We start from the raw sequence: 13,809 nt of genomic DNA, 5'->3' as shown, positions 1-13,809 counted from the left end.
CCAGTTGTTGAGGTCATCTGGCAGTGCATCGATAACCAGCTAAAATGAAGTGGAAATCTACAGCCAAGAATAATCTAAATGAAAATATCTAGTCACAGTGGCTGCCTTTCATTGGATATGGATTTGGAACCGTCAGTCTAAACAGTCAGCTGTACGATAGGACTGTCTAAAAAGGGCTTCTTAGTAACTGAAAATAGTCCATCCTTTAGCAGCAAACTAATTTACGGACATTCCATTCCATGTTGCCAGTGCTGTCCGCTGTATCCATCTACCTCTTACTGAATGGCAAAAATGGCTTGAACTGATGAGCATACAAACAATAATTTACAATATTTGTCTGGTTATGTGAATGGCAATTGCAATCTGAGAGTAACTCCACATTTTCCACTTGACATAGAATTATACAGCTGATTATATTCTGTGAAGCCGTGCCTTTCTCAAGGGCAAAACAGCAGTGTCCACACCTGGGAATTAAACCTGCACACCCTCTGGCCACATGCCCATCCTCCATTGCTACTCCATTTTACCACTGGATCCCCTGAGCATTTCACTATATGCCTGAAAGGTATTTTCAATGAGTGTCATATTCAAATTAAGACCTTTTTGTATTTTCCCTTATTCCCTTTTTACAAATGTTGACATACATGCTTTGTTAAGGAAGTTAGATAATATTCTACATAGTCTACTGTCACAATATGATATCAGGTTAGATCAAATAAGCAAACTGCAATGTAAAGTTGCTATTATGTGTCTATCCTAAGTAGGTCACAAATAAATCAAACATCTAGTTTAGAGCGAGGAGCTATTTTTAGAGACCTTCCTTGGATGAAGCCACAGCAATATGAAAAGGTCACATATTCCTGACTTTGCAGAGATGCATTGAACGCCAACCATGGCATGAAACACAACTATGAAAACAGCTGTGCTTTTACTCACAATTTTTTGTATTAGTTAGTTATTTTGGTGTATAAGCATAATCTTACTAGGTAGCTTTGGTTAAAGAGGCAAAGGGAAACGGAGATACATATATTACTTTTGGCTATATACAGAAATATTTCAGCACTTTTCTGCCATTCAAGCAGGAGTGGATTGGCCATCTGGCATTTCGGCTGGTACATTTTTAGTCCAGTGGGCCTGTCTAACTTTGGTTTTTAGCACAAAATTATAATTGTCTGCCTAATAATGGGGGACTTAAGGAAATAAATGGGCTGGTATGGGGGCCTCAAAGAAAGAAATGGACAGGTGTAGGGGCCTCAAGGGGAAAAAACGGGCCAGTGTGTTAGAAATGCCAGGGACATTTTAGGTCCCAGTCCACCCCTACATTGGCACGTTCATAAAGAGATCCCAAGGGACCAAGGAAGGCCAAAGGAAGATAGTTTTACCTGTGATTTGATTTAAAGCAGGAAATGATCAGTATATTTCTATTCATGTTTATCTCCATAATAGCCTACATTTAATGATTTTTTTTTACTATCTCCATCATAAATGATGGTGTGCAAAAGACATCCATGTGTTTAGCCTTGTGTTGAAATTAGATATAAGAATAAATAATTTACATTTGAACCATATCGAGATGTTAATCAATAACGAGTTCCTAAAAGGCAACAAACTTGGAAACATCTGTTTTGCTCTTTAATTACGTGTTACTTTTATTCCTTATTCTTATACTTATTTTGTTTATTTATTTTAAACTGCATTGTTGGTTAGGGGCTTGTAAGTAAGCATTTCACTGTAAGGTCTAAACCTGTTGTATTCGGCGCTTGTGACTAATAACATTTGATTTTTGATTTGTAAGAGCAAGTCTGACCAATAATGTCTTTGCAATGGGCTGCCATAACTTTGATAATATACATAATTTGAATTCAAATGCATCACATATATTACTGTCAGAGAAACGTTTTAGGATAGAAGATAATAGCCTAGAATAGAAAATAATAAAATAAGAATAGATGCACTCGTGATAATGCTTTCTGTTTTCCCACAACGTTTCCACCCTTTCCGATAGAGGGCAACATTGTCAATAGTAATACGAGCCATATTAGACAAGAGTCACAGACTACCATCTTTAATTAATGAGAGACTCATCAAACATATATGTTTTTGACTATATCAAACACCTTATAAGTAGTCCATGTAGTGAGCAACATCCTGTAATAAATGTATCATGCGCTGCTATATTAAACCTTATAAAGGCTAAATGTATTACCTGTGTTGATTGTGGAGACATTCCCGGTGCAGGCCAACATATTCACCATGTCTAATCAACGCATATTTATACAAAATAGTCCGCACATATGTTGAAAATCATAAGTATTTCTTAATTGCCATGTATTCACTGTAAAAGGCCCAGACTGTACTATGCCGAGTCCCTTCGGTCAAGGGAATGATGAACAACTGAATAATGAGAGGACTCCGCCAAACTGCCTTGATTGGTTGGGAGGTCAGGGCTATCCAAGCGTTGCATTACGTACGCAGCAGTGTGTGCGAAGGAGTATTGTAATGCCAGTTTGGAGTGTGCACTGTACGCTGGAACTATCACTGGTAAAACTCCTTGCGAGTTCAGGTTAAATAGGCACAATATTTAACTTTATTTCCCAGCTGTTTTCTTTTTTTTATAGATTCTAAACTGGATTATTCACCCGTAGCCTATCAATGTCGTGATTCATGCACTTTGGATGAAGCAGTTCAGAACGGACTTCGAACATGAGTTGGTGTCTCCAATATACAGGCACACTGTAACATCTCAAGTGGATTGGAATTTCAATGCACGGGAGAGTAATTTCCACCTGAAATAGGGATTTTTCGCATTTTATCGCGAGTGTTTTGGAGTCTGCTACTACACATATGGAGTAGGCTATTTTGGAGATACGCAAAATGTTTTCTGTTAGAGCGTTATTATAGACGATACAATGACATTGACTTATCTATAGACAACGGGTTCACCATACAAAGAAGAGTATAAGAAAACAGACGTGCCAGAGATCTTTCCTGAAGCAAGGACAAAGGGGTCACATTTACAGTATCGGATTGTTAAATGTGCATCAGCAACTGTAAAACGCACTCCAGCGCACGGGTTCGCGGGCGAAGACTCCACTTGTTAACCGACTCAACATTATGTTCTGACCAGTGACATTTTGAAACTTGTTATACCAAGGAGTTAAACGTACGCATACCTTACAAATCTATTCGACACTGGAAGGTGATGAGATAAAGAATCCAGAACATTGTTTTACCTGCAATATACTCTTGTTCTGCTTGCATAACCTGCACCGAACAGAGGAAACAGGATTTCACGATATCTATTCAGTGATGGTTATCATTTGTCATTTTAAACGTGATTTTACGCATGATCTACATGCGACACTAGCGAATGGGATCTAGAATTGTACATTTACACTGTATCCATTTTTGTTTTTTATGATTTCATCGTGCCGTTGATTCATTTGCATCACTGAATAAGCGTGGAAATGGCAGGCTCCTGTTCCAATTGGAAGTACTACCTTTGGTTTTTGACAGTCTTGTGCAGGTCGCTGTTGCCGGTGGCCAAAACGTTGGAATCGGTGGTTTGGAACTCACAAAACCCAAAGTAAGTGTTAAATGTGCTAATCTAGGATATATTACACATATAGCCTATATCTGTATTATCATGCATTGAATACAACATAACGCTCATGCTATTCTATTAGCATAAAGATGTAAAGATGCTAATGGTCAATACATATGCATAGGCATTCAGGGCTCTGTAATGTGCTGGCTCTGATGCCTCACACGGTGTTGAATGGAAAAGCATAGGTCTACTGTAAAACAATATGAAGTGGAGTCATGGGGAAAGCCAGACATGGTTTGATAGCCTATACATCATAAAGGCCATATTTTAAACCATCAATAATAAGCATAAGATCAGTTCTGCCTAGTGAGTCATTCATGGATTTCTAGATGTTATGGTAAATGTATTTCATTCAAGCTATGTTCGTTATTTAGATAGGATTGATTAACTCGTGTTTGTCATTATTCAACTTCCAACCAACATTTATGAGATGCCAAATTCACCTAGAATCACCCAGGCCCCATCATTTACTGTTAGGGAAGCCTACATCTACTGCAGCAGATTGGTCTCTATAATCAAGTGAGAGGCAGCAACTGCTCCTGGTGTGTGTGTGTGTGTGTGTGTGTGTGTGTGTGTGTGTGTGTGTGTGTGTGTGTGTGTGTTTTTCAGGTGCTCTCCTCTGGATGGATTGACACATTTATAAATGTGTTTTCCAAGTTTAACCCATATCTTTCTGGCTTTGAGGATAGATACATTGCCTAATATAACATCCCCACTCAACATACTTCAGTCCTCAGAGCGTAACAGGGATTTTTTGAAAATATAGGCCTTTAGTGGTATTTTGTTATTTGATCTAGATGAAGACATATCAAACATCTATATGTTTCATATGCATTTCAATCCAAGTTATTCCTGGAATCATTTCTGATCCTGCAATACCGAGTCTCCAATAGATTCTATGTGTAGTTTCTGGCTGTTGAGGCCTGTCTGTCTTTAATAATGATATAGTGTATAAAATAACAATAACAACATACGTGTGTGTATATATAACCCTTGGGCAAAATCTCTTCAATCAGTAAAGATTAAAGTAATATAAGGGAACAAATTTAAGTGGTACCACAAGGTAGCAGTGAGTGATGTCTCTTGCATATATTTGTTATAAAATATATATTAATTATATTATCCAAGCATCCAATTAAGCTGATAAGGTGAATCACACCTTTTTATAATTAATTTAAAAATGGGAAATATTGAGAACACATCTCTATTTCTCTTGAAAGCAATAACCGAGGGCCTCGGTATTCAGGATTTAAACACCAGCCGTGGATGGAGTCAAGTGAAGTGGCCTAGTCCTGAGCTTGTTCACTCAACAGTAGACATTTTCAAATAAGTCATGACACGGAACAGCGTAAAAGTGCTGACAGAGACAAGTCTTTAATTGCCGTTGAGCAGTTGTTAAAAAAGGACTGTTTTGTTTTACAACAGTTGGTGGCTGTTTTCTCAAGTAAGTTAATGTTTGTTTACTTATCTACCGAGTGGTATTGCTTTGCTTTGCCTACAATGCTGGTAGCTAGGTCGTCCAGAGTGCAGCCAGCCACTTAAAAGCTGATTACAGATCTATTGGGCCATGAGGACATGAAGACTTGATGATGTTCATACAGGCATCAAAATAAGTTAATTGATATGTTATAAATTGAATTCACTCAAAAAATATTGATGATTGCACCTCCAGAGAAGCTAACTTCAAAGCATAATAGATATATTTTCTTTCCAATGTATAAACTAAAAGTTTTCATTTTATTCAGAGCTGAGGCACGTTTATTTTGTTTATTTTGCTGAGTTGGTTCAGACTCAGTTTGCTCCAACTGCACCTGTGGTTTTTGAATTGGAATGTAGCAGCCATTTTGTATCAAGACATTGTATGTCAAACAAATTTGTCAGTAGTTCGGATGAGTTTCATTGTGTGTTCAGTGTGGATGTAAACTCAAACTTCAGTTCTCAAATGATCAGAGACCACACAAAATGTCAACATAAGTAATGTATTTCGAAGAAGACATTGTCTCAAGTGTTTAATATTGCCTTATAACAAAACAGGCCAAAGCAAGTCTTTTCAGGGACACTAAATAAACATTGTTTGAGTTCTTGTTGACTGTAATGATTTTATGACTCGAGGTGATGGCCCAGAAATAGGCTAAATAGATGTCTAACTCGGACATATGGAATAACACTACCCCCATGCAAGCACAGGCAAATCACTCTGTAAAGCAGCTTACAGGGCTTTCCACAGTAATTCCAGGCAGATCGACTCACTTTTTTTTAAAGACACATTTACGCAAAGGCCCCTGGTATATACTTTTTTGTCTGTTAGTTGTGCATGTTCGACAGCACTTTTTATTATATGTTAAATATAATTTACGATTCTGTGATTTCCATTTTTTTCTCAATACGATACTTGACGTCTCTGTCAATGTTGACTCAAATTGTCTGCATACAGTTTCAAATAGGACATATAGCCAATATTGATGGATCAACACTGAACTTAGCTGAGACGTACTGTATGTTGGGACTTTTATTTTGGCCCTCAGTATTTCTGTTACTTGTTCAGAGTAACAGACTCTACAAGTGAGGAAAGCTTTAGGGTTGCTACTATATTCCCTTCTTAACTCTTTATTATTTTCCCTTATTAAAATGATGTAGCTGGCCCACCACATTGAGTCATACGCACTTCAGACACACTGTCTGCTGATTCCTCCCCAGTACCAGAACACTGGCATGGACTAATTTGACAGCTATACACTTAAGAAAAGCACTCCATTCATGTAATCACATGAAGTCACACTCTAACACGTAGATAGGCATACTGTGATACAGAGATCAAACTCGTACAGCATTGAAAAGCAGATCTAGTGATTGGGTACATGAGGAACAGCTTGTGGTAGACCAGGGAACTTCACAGAATGCGTAAGAGTGTATACACTAGACACAATACAAAGATTAATGCATATAAATGCAGTTGTTCTTTGATCACAAGTCAACACTTTAAGATATTGTTAACATTTTGGAAAAGTTGTTTCTGCAGACTTCTAATTTATATGTTCAAATCCACAATAGATAAAGCTATTCCAAATTCTATTTCAGGCATATATTTACAAATATTTACCATTACAACCAGTAGATTTGTATTTTTTTCTGTGATATTACTGTAGGAGTATTGTTGTTGTTGTTTTTTTACAAGAGGGATGGATAAGCATAGATTATATTTTCCAATACATTTGTTTCTACCTAAGAGAAAGAAGGGGATATAGTTGGTAATTGGATTTATTGATATTGAACAAACTCGTTCCTTTCTAATTTCTCAGGAGGGAATAAAATTAGTAGGTAATTGAAAATCTGTCTTTCATTAACAAAGGAGATTTCTCTAAGTTCCTCTGAGAAGTGAGCTCACTGGCAACTTAAGATTGTAGATCTACCATGAAAAAAAGAGAGAATATTTTGGTCAAAGTATAATCAAATATATTATGACAAATCTTTCTATATTTTGTTATATGAGCATCTTGTTCTAGCCGTAGAAAAAATACTTCATGTCATATTTGTCATCTTAAAATGTAGTTTGTTGTAGCAATTTCCATGTTGGGCTCACTGATATCCCACACAAACATTGAGAAAGAATATAGTAGTTTGTCACCTAGATTGACAGTGGTTATCATACATGTTTTTCACATTTTGTTGCATTACAAAGTGAGATTGAAATAGATTTAATTGTGCTTTTTTGTCATTGATCTACACAACATGATCCATAATGTCAAAGTGAAAAAAACTCTACACATTTTTACAAATGAATGCAAATTCAATAACTTAAATGTAGTCATTGCATAAGTATTTACCCCCTTTGTTTAGGCAAGCCTAAATTAATTCAGGAGTAACAAATCACATAATAAGTTATTTGGACTCACTCTGTGTGATTGACATTATTTTTTTAATGACTACCCCTTATTCTCTCCCCCAAACATACAGCATCTGTAATATCCCTCAGTCGAGTATTGAATTTCAAGCACAGATTCAACTACAAAGACCAAACGTTCTGAAAGCCTCATAAAGAAGGGCAGTGATTAGTAGATGGGTAACAATAACAAATCAGACATTGAGTATCTCTTTAAGCATGGTCAAGTTAATAATTAGGCTGTGGATTACGTATTAAACCAACCAGACACATCAAAGATACAGTCGTTCTTCTGAACTGAGCTGCAGGACAGGTAGGAAACTGCTCAGGGATGTCACCACAAGGCTATTATTTTAGAAATGAGATCAATGGCTGTGATGGGAGAAAACTGAGGATGGACCAACAACATTGTAGTGACTCCACAATAATGACATATATGACAGAGTAAAAAGAAGAATAAAAACAAACAGAATCCAAAACATGCACACGTATGCAACAAGGCTTAGTGCAATACTGAAAAAAACACTGCACAGGAATACACTTTTTGGCCTAAATGCAAAGCCTTATGTTTGGGGCGAATCCAACACCTCACGTCACTGAGTAACTGCCTCCTACTTTTCAAGCATGGTGGTGGCTGCATCATGGCATGGGTATGCTTGACACCGGCAATGACTGGGGAGGTTTTCAGGATAAAAAGAAACGGGATGGAGCTAAGCACAGACAAAGTCCTAGAGGAAAACCTGCTTAATTCTGCTTTATAGCAGACATTGGGAGAGTAGTTCACTTTTCAGCAGGACAATAATCTACAACAGAAGGTCAAATCTACACTGGAGTTGTTTACCTGGAAGACAGTGAATGTTCCTGAGTGTCCAAGTTGCAGTTTTGACTTAATCTGCTTGAAAATCTATGGCAAGACTTGAAAATGGCTGTCTAGCCATGATCCCTAAAACCTTGACCGAACTTGAAGAATTTTGAAAACAATAATGGGCAAATATTTTTAATAGACTTATCTAATAAGAATCACAGGGGTGAATACTTATCTAATCAAGATATATTAGTGTTTTATGTTTCATTAATCTTAATCTTCCACTGACATTACATAGTATTGTGTGTAGATCTTTTTTGTTATTGTTGATTGAGTGATTGATATGATTTATTTAAGTGTCATACACCTACTGGTGCCCAGCCCACATGGGCTTACAAGACACTACTAAACACAGTATCATTTTTCTTGTACTCAAAACAAAATACATTTAACAAATTATATGCATATAATAATCATGGCCAGAACAGCTACCATCTAGCCACACTACACAAACAGTACATTTCTCCTTCTCCTCCAGGCATTGTGAACAATCTGAGCAATCTCAAACACGCCCTGTCTGAAACAAAATTCAAGCCTCTGCTCGCCCTGTAAGCAGAATACTTCAGGGTTATTGCCACATTTTTTTTATATACAAAAAAGAACATGTTTCAGATCGTCATACAGAGGGCTATAAAACACTAAATTGATTTCTTCAAGATCACACAGTAGGCATGTTCTAAGAATTATCTTCAGGCACTCTGTTAAATCTACACGTCTTTATAACCGGGGGGGGGGGGGGGTGCAGATCTGAGTTGTGCGCTAACTGACCTTCGACTTTTTGTTAGGTTCAGGTGGACATATGGTTCAGTGATGTAGTTCTCTTTGATGAGAGTGTACGTTCTAAGTTTAGGTTTAAACCAAATATCAGCTGCTCAATTTTCCTTTTGAATCAGAAAAGGCTTGTCCTTGATTTGGTTAACACCACATGGAAATTTGTTCCTGAAATTACCATATTTTTGGTGAAACTGTATTTCAGTTTCACAACAAATAGATAATTCTCTAGCCCATGGATAGTTATGAGTAAGGTCCCAGTCCAATTTGTTTTTGTGATTCTGTGTTCTGGCATATTTATCAGTCTATTCCATAGACGTACCATGTCAGTTTGTCTATATATTGTAGATGTGGTCAGTATAGATGTGATCATTGATTTTGTAACTTTGTAACACAATAAAATGTGAAGAAATCCAAGCGGGGTGAATACGTATGATAGGCACTGTACTACATGTAGGATGCTGTTCTGCTTTTGAGACCCATCACTGCTGGACCTCATAAATTCACCCTGTCATCTCTCTCCCTTGTGAGAATAATAGCAATGTAATCCTGTCCTGTATTTCCCAAGATTATGGGTTATGTGTCAGATAGAGCCAAGCAGGTGGTGGCCAGTTAGTCCTACTGTATGTCTTCAAGAGACTAGATTTGCTGTTTTTAACCATTGGTGCATGTGAAATACAAGTTTTTAGACAACTTGCATTTACACACTAACAATACTAGTTTCATAATGTTGTTAAGGTCTCCTCGCGGAGGTTATGATAGGATAACAGGACAACAGGCTGTTAATTAAGAAGAAAAAAAGTTTGAATGCAGTATCATTCCATTTGATGGTGCACTTCATACCATAATTATACTGTAGTCAATGATTCAGAAATGATCTTTGCCTTTTAAAGCCAGGGAGTATTATTTTTGTCTGTGCTCAGTGCGCTATCTTGAAATCAGACCCTCTAACTAGGTAATTTAACTAATCACATATTAAATCCTCAGTCAAAAACGAGAAAGGAGACACCAAAGGTTAATGTTTTAACTATCCAGTTAATGTATTATTAAAGTTATCAATTAGGGAGTGAAACCTCTGAAATCTCACACTGTGAAGACCAATACGAGAGACTATCTGTCTTCAGTGACTGGTTTATGGTTATGTCAACAGTTCGACATGATGTTGTAAAACGGGAGAAAACATTGCATTTGATTTGTGTTTTAATTATTTTCACAAAGTCACATATAGACATTTACGGATATAGTTTGGTCCGGAGATTCAGCAGCGTATGATAAATGGAGAAGATATCGAGTGTCCTGTGTGTTTAATACATTAGAGCCAAGTGGAGTAGCTCAAGCTTTGCCTGACTGTGCCATCATGATCAATGCGCCTGTGATTAAAAGTGACAGTCTAGAGATGAACTCTGTCACTGTTTAAATAGGCTGTGCCAACCCTCCAGCCTGTAATAAACCCACCCATGCCCCTGCTCCCTAGGTTTCAGCCGTAGTTTACACAAGAAAGAGATTCCTTTGAGAAGTGTCACAGGAGTGGTTTTGTTCTCTTCCTGCCCTCATCCCTTCATGCTGGTTCTGATAACGTTTCACAGAAACCCAGACCCCATCACAAAGAGGAGAGACTTAGAGCCACCTCAGGACGGCTTAACACAAAAATGAAAGGAAAGTAAAAGCAGTCATTGTGTCATTAGGCACTCTAATATTCCACTTTTAGAAAGTAGTGGAGCTACTATTCCAGATAGTTGTCTGAGTCTACCTTTTTCAGCCATTAAAGGCTTGATTCTGATCAACTGAGCTCCTGAGGAAGGTCATTGTACGTACATACCATTGTGAGATATACAAGGCATGGTTTTAGACATTTTATTATCTTGGTTAACCCACAACTAAAGTATTGTGTAATTGGTTAGATTCTCAATGAAGTTCTGGGTACATACATTTGAAGTTGGAAGTTTACATACACCTATATGCAGCCAAATACATTTAAACTCAGTTTTTCACAATTCCTGACATTTAATCCAAGTACAAATTCCCTGTCTTAGGTCAGTTGAGATAACCACTTTATTTTAAGAATGTGAAATGTCAGAATAATAGTACAGAGAATGATTTATTTCAGCTTTTATTTCATTCATCACATTCCCAGTGGGTCAGAAGTTTACATACACTCAATTAGTATTTGGTAGCATTACCTTTAAATTGTTTAACTTGGATCGAATGTTTCGGGTAGCCTTCCACAAGCTTCCTACAATATGTTGGGTGAATTTAGGCCCATTCCTCCTGACAGAGCTGGTTTAACTGAGTCAGGTTTGTAGGCCTCCTTGCTGGCACACACTTTTTCAGTTCTGTCCAGAAATTCTCTATGGGATTGAGGTCAGGGCTTTGTAATGGCCACTCCAATACCTTGACTTTGTTGTCCTTAAGCCATTTTGCCACATCTTTGGAAGTATGCTTGGGGTCATTGTCCATTTGGAAGACCCATTTGCGACCAAGTTTTAACTTCCTGACTGATGTTTTGAGGTGTTGCTTCAATATATCCATATAATTGTCCTACCACATTATGCCATCTATTTTTTGAAGTACACCAGTCCCTCCTGCAGCACAGCACCCCCACAACATGATGCTGCGACCCCCGTGCTTCACGTTGGGATGGTGCTCTTCGGCTTGCAAGCCTCCCCCTTTTTCCTCCAAACATAACGATGGTTATTATGGCCAAACAGTTCTATTTTGTTCCATCAGAACAAAGGACATTTCTTCAAAAAGTACGATCTTTGTTCCCATGTGCAGTTGCAAACCGTAGGCTGGCTTTTTTTATGGTGGTTTTGGAGTAGTGGCTTCTTCCTTGCTGAGTGGCCTCTCAGGTTATGTCGATATAGGACACATTTTACTGTGGATATAGATACTTTTGTACCTGTTTCCTCCAGCATCTTCACAAGGTCCTTTGATGTTGTTCTGGGATTGATTTGCACTTTTCGCACCAAAGTACGTTCATCTCCAGGAGACAGAGTGCGTCTCTTTCCTGAGCGGTATGACGCCTGCGTGGTCCCATGGTGTTTATACTTGCATACTATTGTTTGTACAGATGAACGTGGTACCTTCAGGTGTTTGGAAATTGCTCCCAAGGAAGAACCAGACTTGTGGAGGTCTATAATTTTTTTCCTGAGGTCTTGGCTGATTTCTTTTGATTTTCCTATGATGTCAAGCAAATGTAACCGATGTGAAATGGCTAGCTAGTTCGCGGGCTGCACGCTAATAGTGTTTCAATCAGAGACGTCACTCGCTCTGAGAACTTGAAGTAGTTGTTCCCCTTGCTCTGCAAGGGCCGTGGCTTTTATGGAGCGATGGGTAACGATGCTGAGGGTAGCTGTTGTCTATGTGTGCAGAAAAGGGTCCCTGGTTCGAGCCCAGGTAGGGGCGAGGAGAGGGACAGAAGCTATACTGTTACACAAAGAGTTACTGAGTTTGAAGGTAGGCCTTGAAATACTTCCAGAGGTACACCTCTAATTGACTCAAATGATGTCAATTAGCCTATCAGAAGCTTCTAAAGCCATGACATAATTTTCTGGAATATTCCAAGCTGTTTAAAGGCACAGTCAATTTAGTGTATGTAAACTTCTGACCCACTGGAATTGTGATACAGTGATTTATAATGTTAATAATCTGTATGTAAACAATTGTTGGAAAAATTACTTGTGTCATGCACAAAGTAGATATCCTTGTCCTAACCGACTTGCCAAAATTATAGTTTGTTAACAAGAAATTTGTGTAGTGGTTGAAAAATGAGTTTTAATGACTCCAACCTAAGTGTATGTAAACTTCCAACTTCAACTGTACATGTTAAGAGAAGATAGAACAAAGATCGTAACTGGAACAAATAGCTCCACTATCTCTCTCTTTGCAAGTTTCAGGCAAGTCTATGGGCCAAATGTCCCATCCCCTTCCGAAATAGAAAGAAGCTAACACCTGCAAAATTGTGATTTGTCCGAATAACCAGTGAAGAAAAACCCAACCTGGAACTAATGCTGCTCATCTCACGCATCCCGTTGTGTCATGACAGATCTACGGTCATAGAGAAATTACTAGAGGGGCTATGTCATAAAACCTCAAGGTTCCAGAATAAGGTGAAAATGACAACCATTAAACGATATCAATATTCACGACATAAGAAGGAATTCCCCTCAAATTGGGGAAACAACATTCCTTCCCATTCACCCCCATTGTAAAAGAGACAACTTCGTTGTTGGTTTTTAGTTATACAGAAATAACAAAACATGCCGAAATGTTGATGTGTTGTTCAATGTACATGTAACCAAGTCAAAAATCCCGACCTATGGATCGCAATGCTCCTATGTAGGAAAAAATAGAGCATGCGAGAAGAGCCCTGTGACTTCACGCTATTCGCCTTTGTAGAGTGGGAAATGTGCGGACTCGGTGTCCAATTAGGCTACACGTTACTATGTGTGTGGAAAACATTTCATCACAGGTAAGGCATATATCTTGTTTAGTATAGTTCATTTCACTCACTATTTCTAGCTGTATAGTCAATTTGTTTGTGTTGTAGGGCTTGGCTAGCTTACTGTTCCGGTCGGTAGCTAGCTAATTCACTCGGCTCCTAGCACCGTCATTCATAGGGGCATGAGGGAAGCCCTGCAATAGTATGTTTTTCTAAGTAGTGAGAACAGGCAATGTTGAAAGGTA

At 38.1% G+C, this 13,809-nt stretch overlaps 1 protein-coding gene across 2 annotated transcripts in view; it reads left to right on the top strand.

Moving 5' to 3' along the window:
* Nucleotides 1-2,468: 2,468 nt before the first annotated feature.
* LOC115105745 (ephrin-B1-like) overlaps nt 2,469-13,809 on the top strand; it is a 66,889-nt gene continuing 55,548 nt past the window's right edge. The window contains exon 1 of one of the 2 annotated variants that reach the window (XM_029628080.2): nt 2,469-3,586. In XM_029628080.2, the coding sequence (XP_029483940.1) occupies nt 3,468-3,586 (119 nt within the window). In that variant the 5' untranslated portion in view covers nt 2,469-3,467. Of the gene's footprint in view, nt 3,587-13,433; nt 13,595-13,809 lie in introns of those variants that run through there. The other variant, XM_029628081.2, reaches the window with a different exon arrangement.

The sequence above is a fragment of the Oncorhynchus nerka genome, linkage group LG22 (genome assembly GCF_034236695.1).
Source record: "Oncorhynchus nerka isolate Pitt River linkage group LG22, Oner_Uvic_2.0, whole genome shotgun sequence".
Lineage (NCBI taxonomy): Eukaryota > Metazoa > Chordata > Actinopteri > Salmoniformes > Salmonidae > Oncorhynchus > Oncorhynchus nerka.
This window is presented reverse-complemented; position numbering and strand designations above follow the sequence as displayed.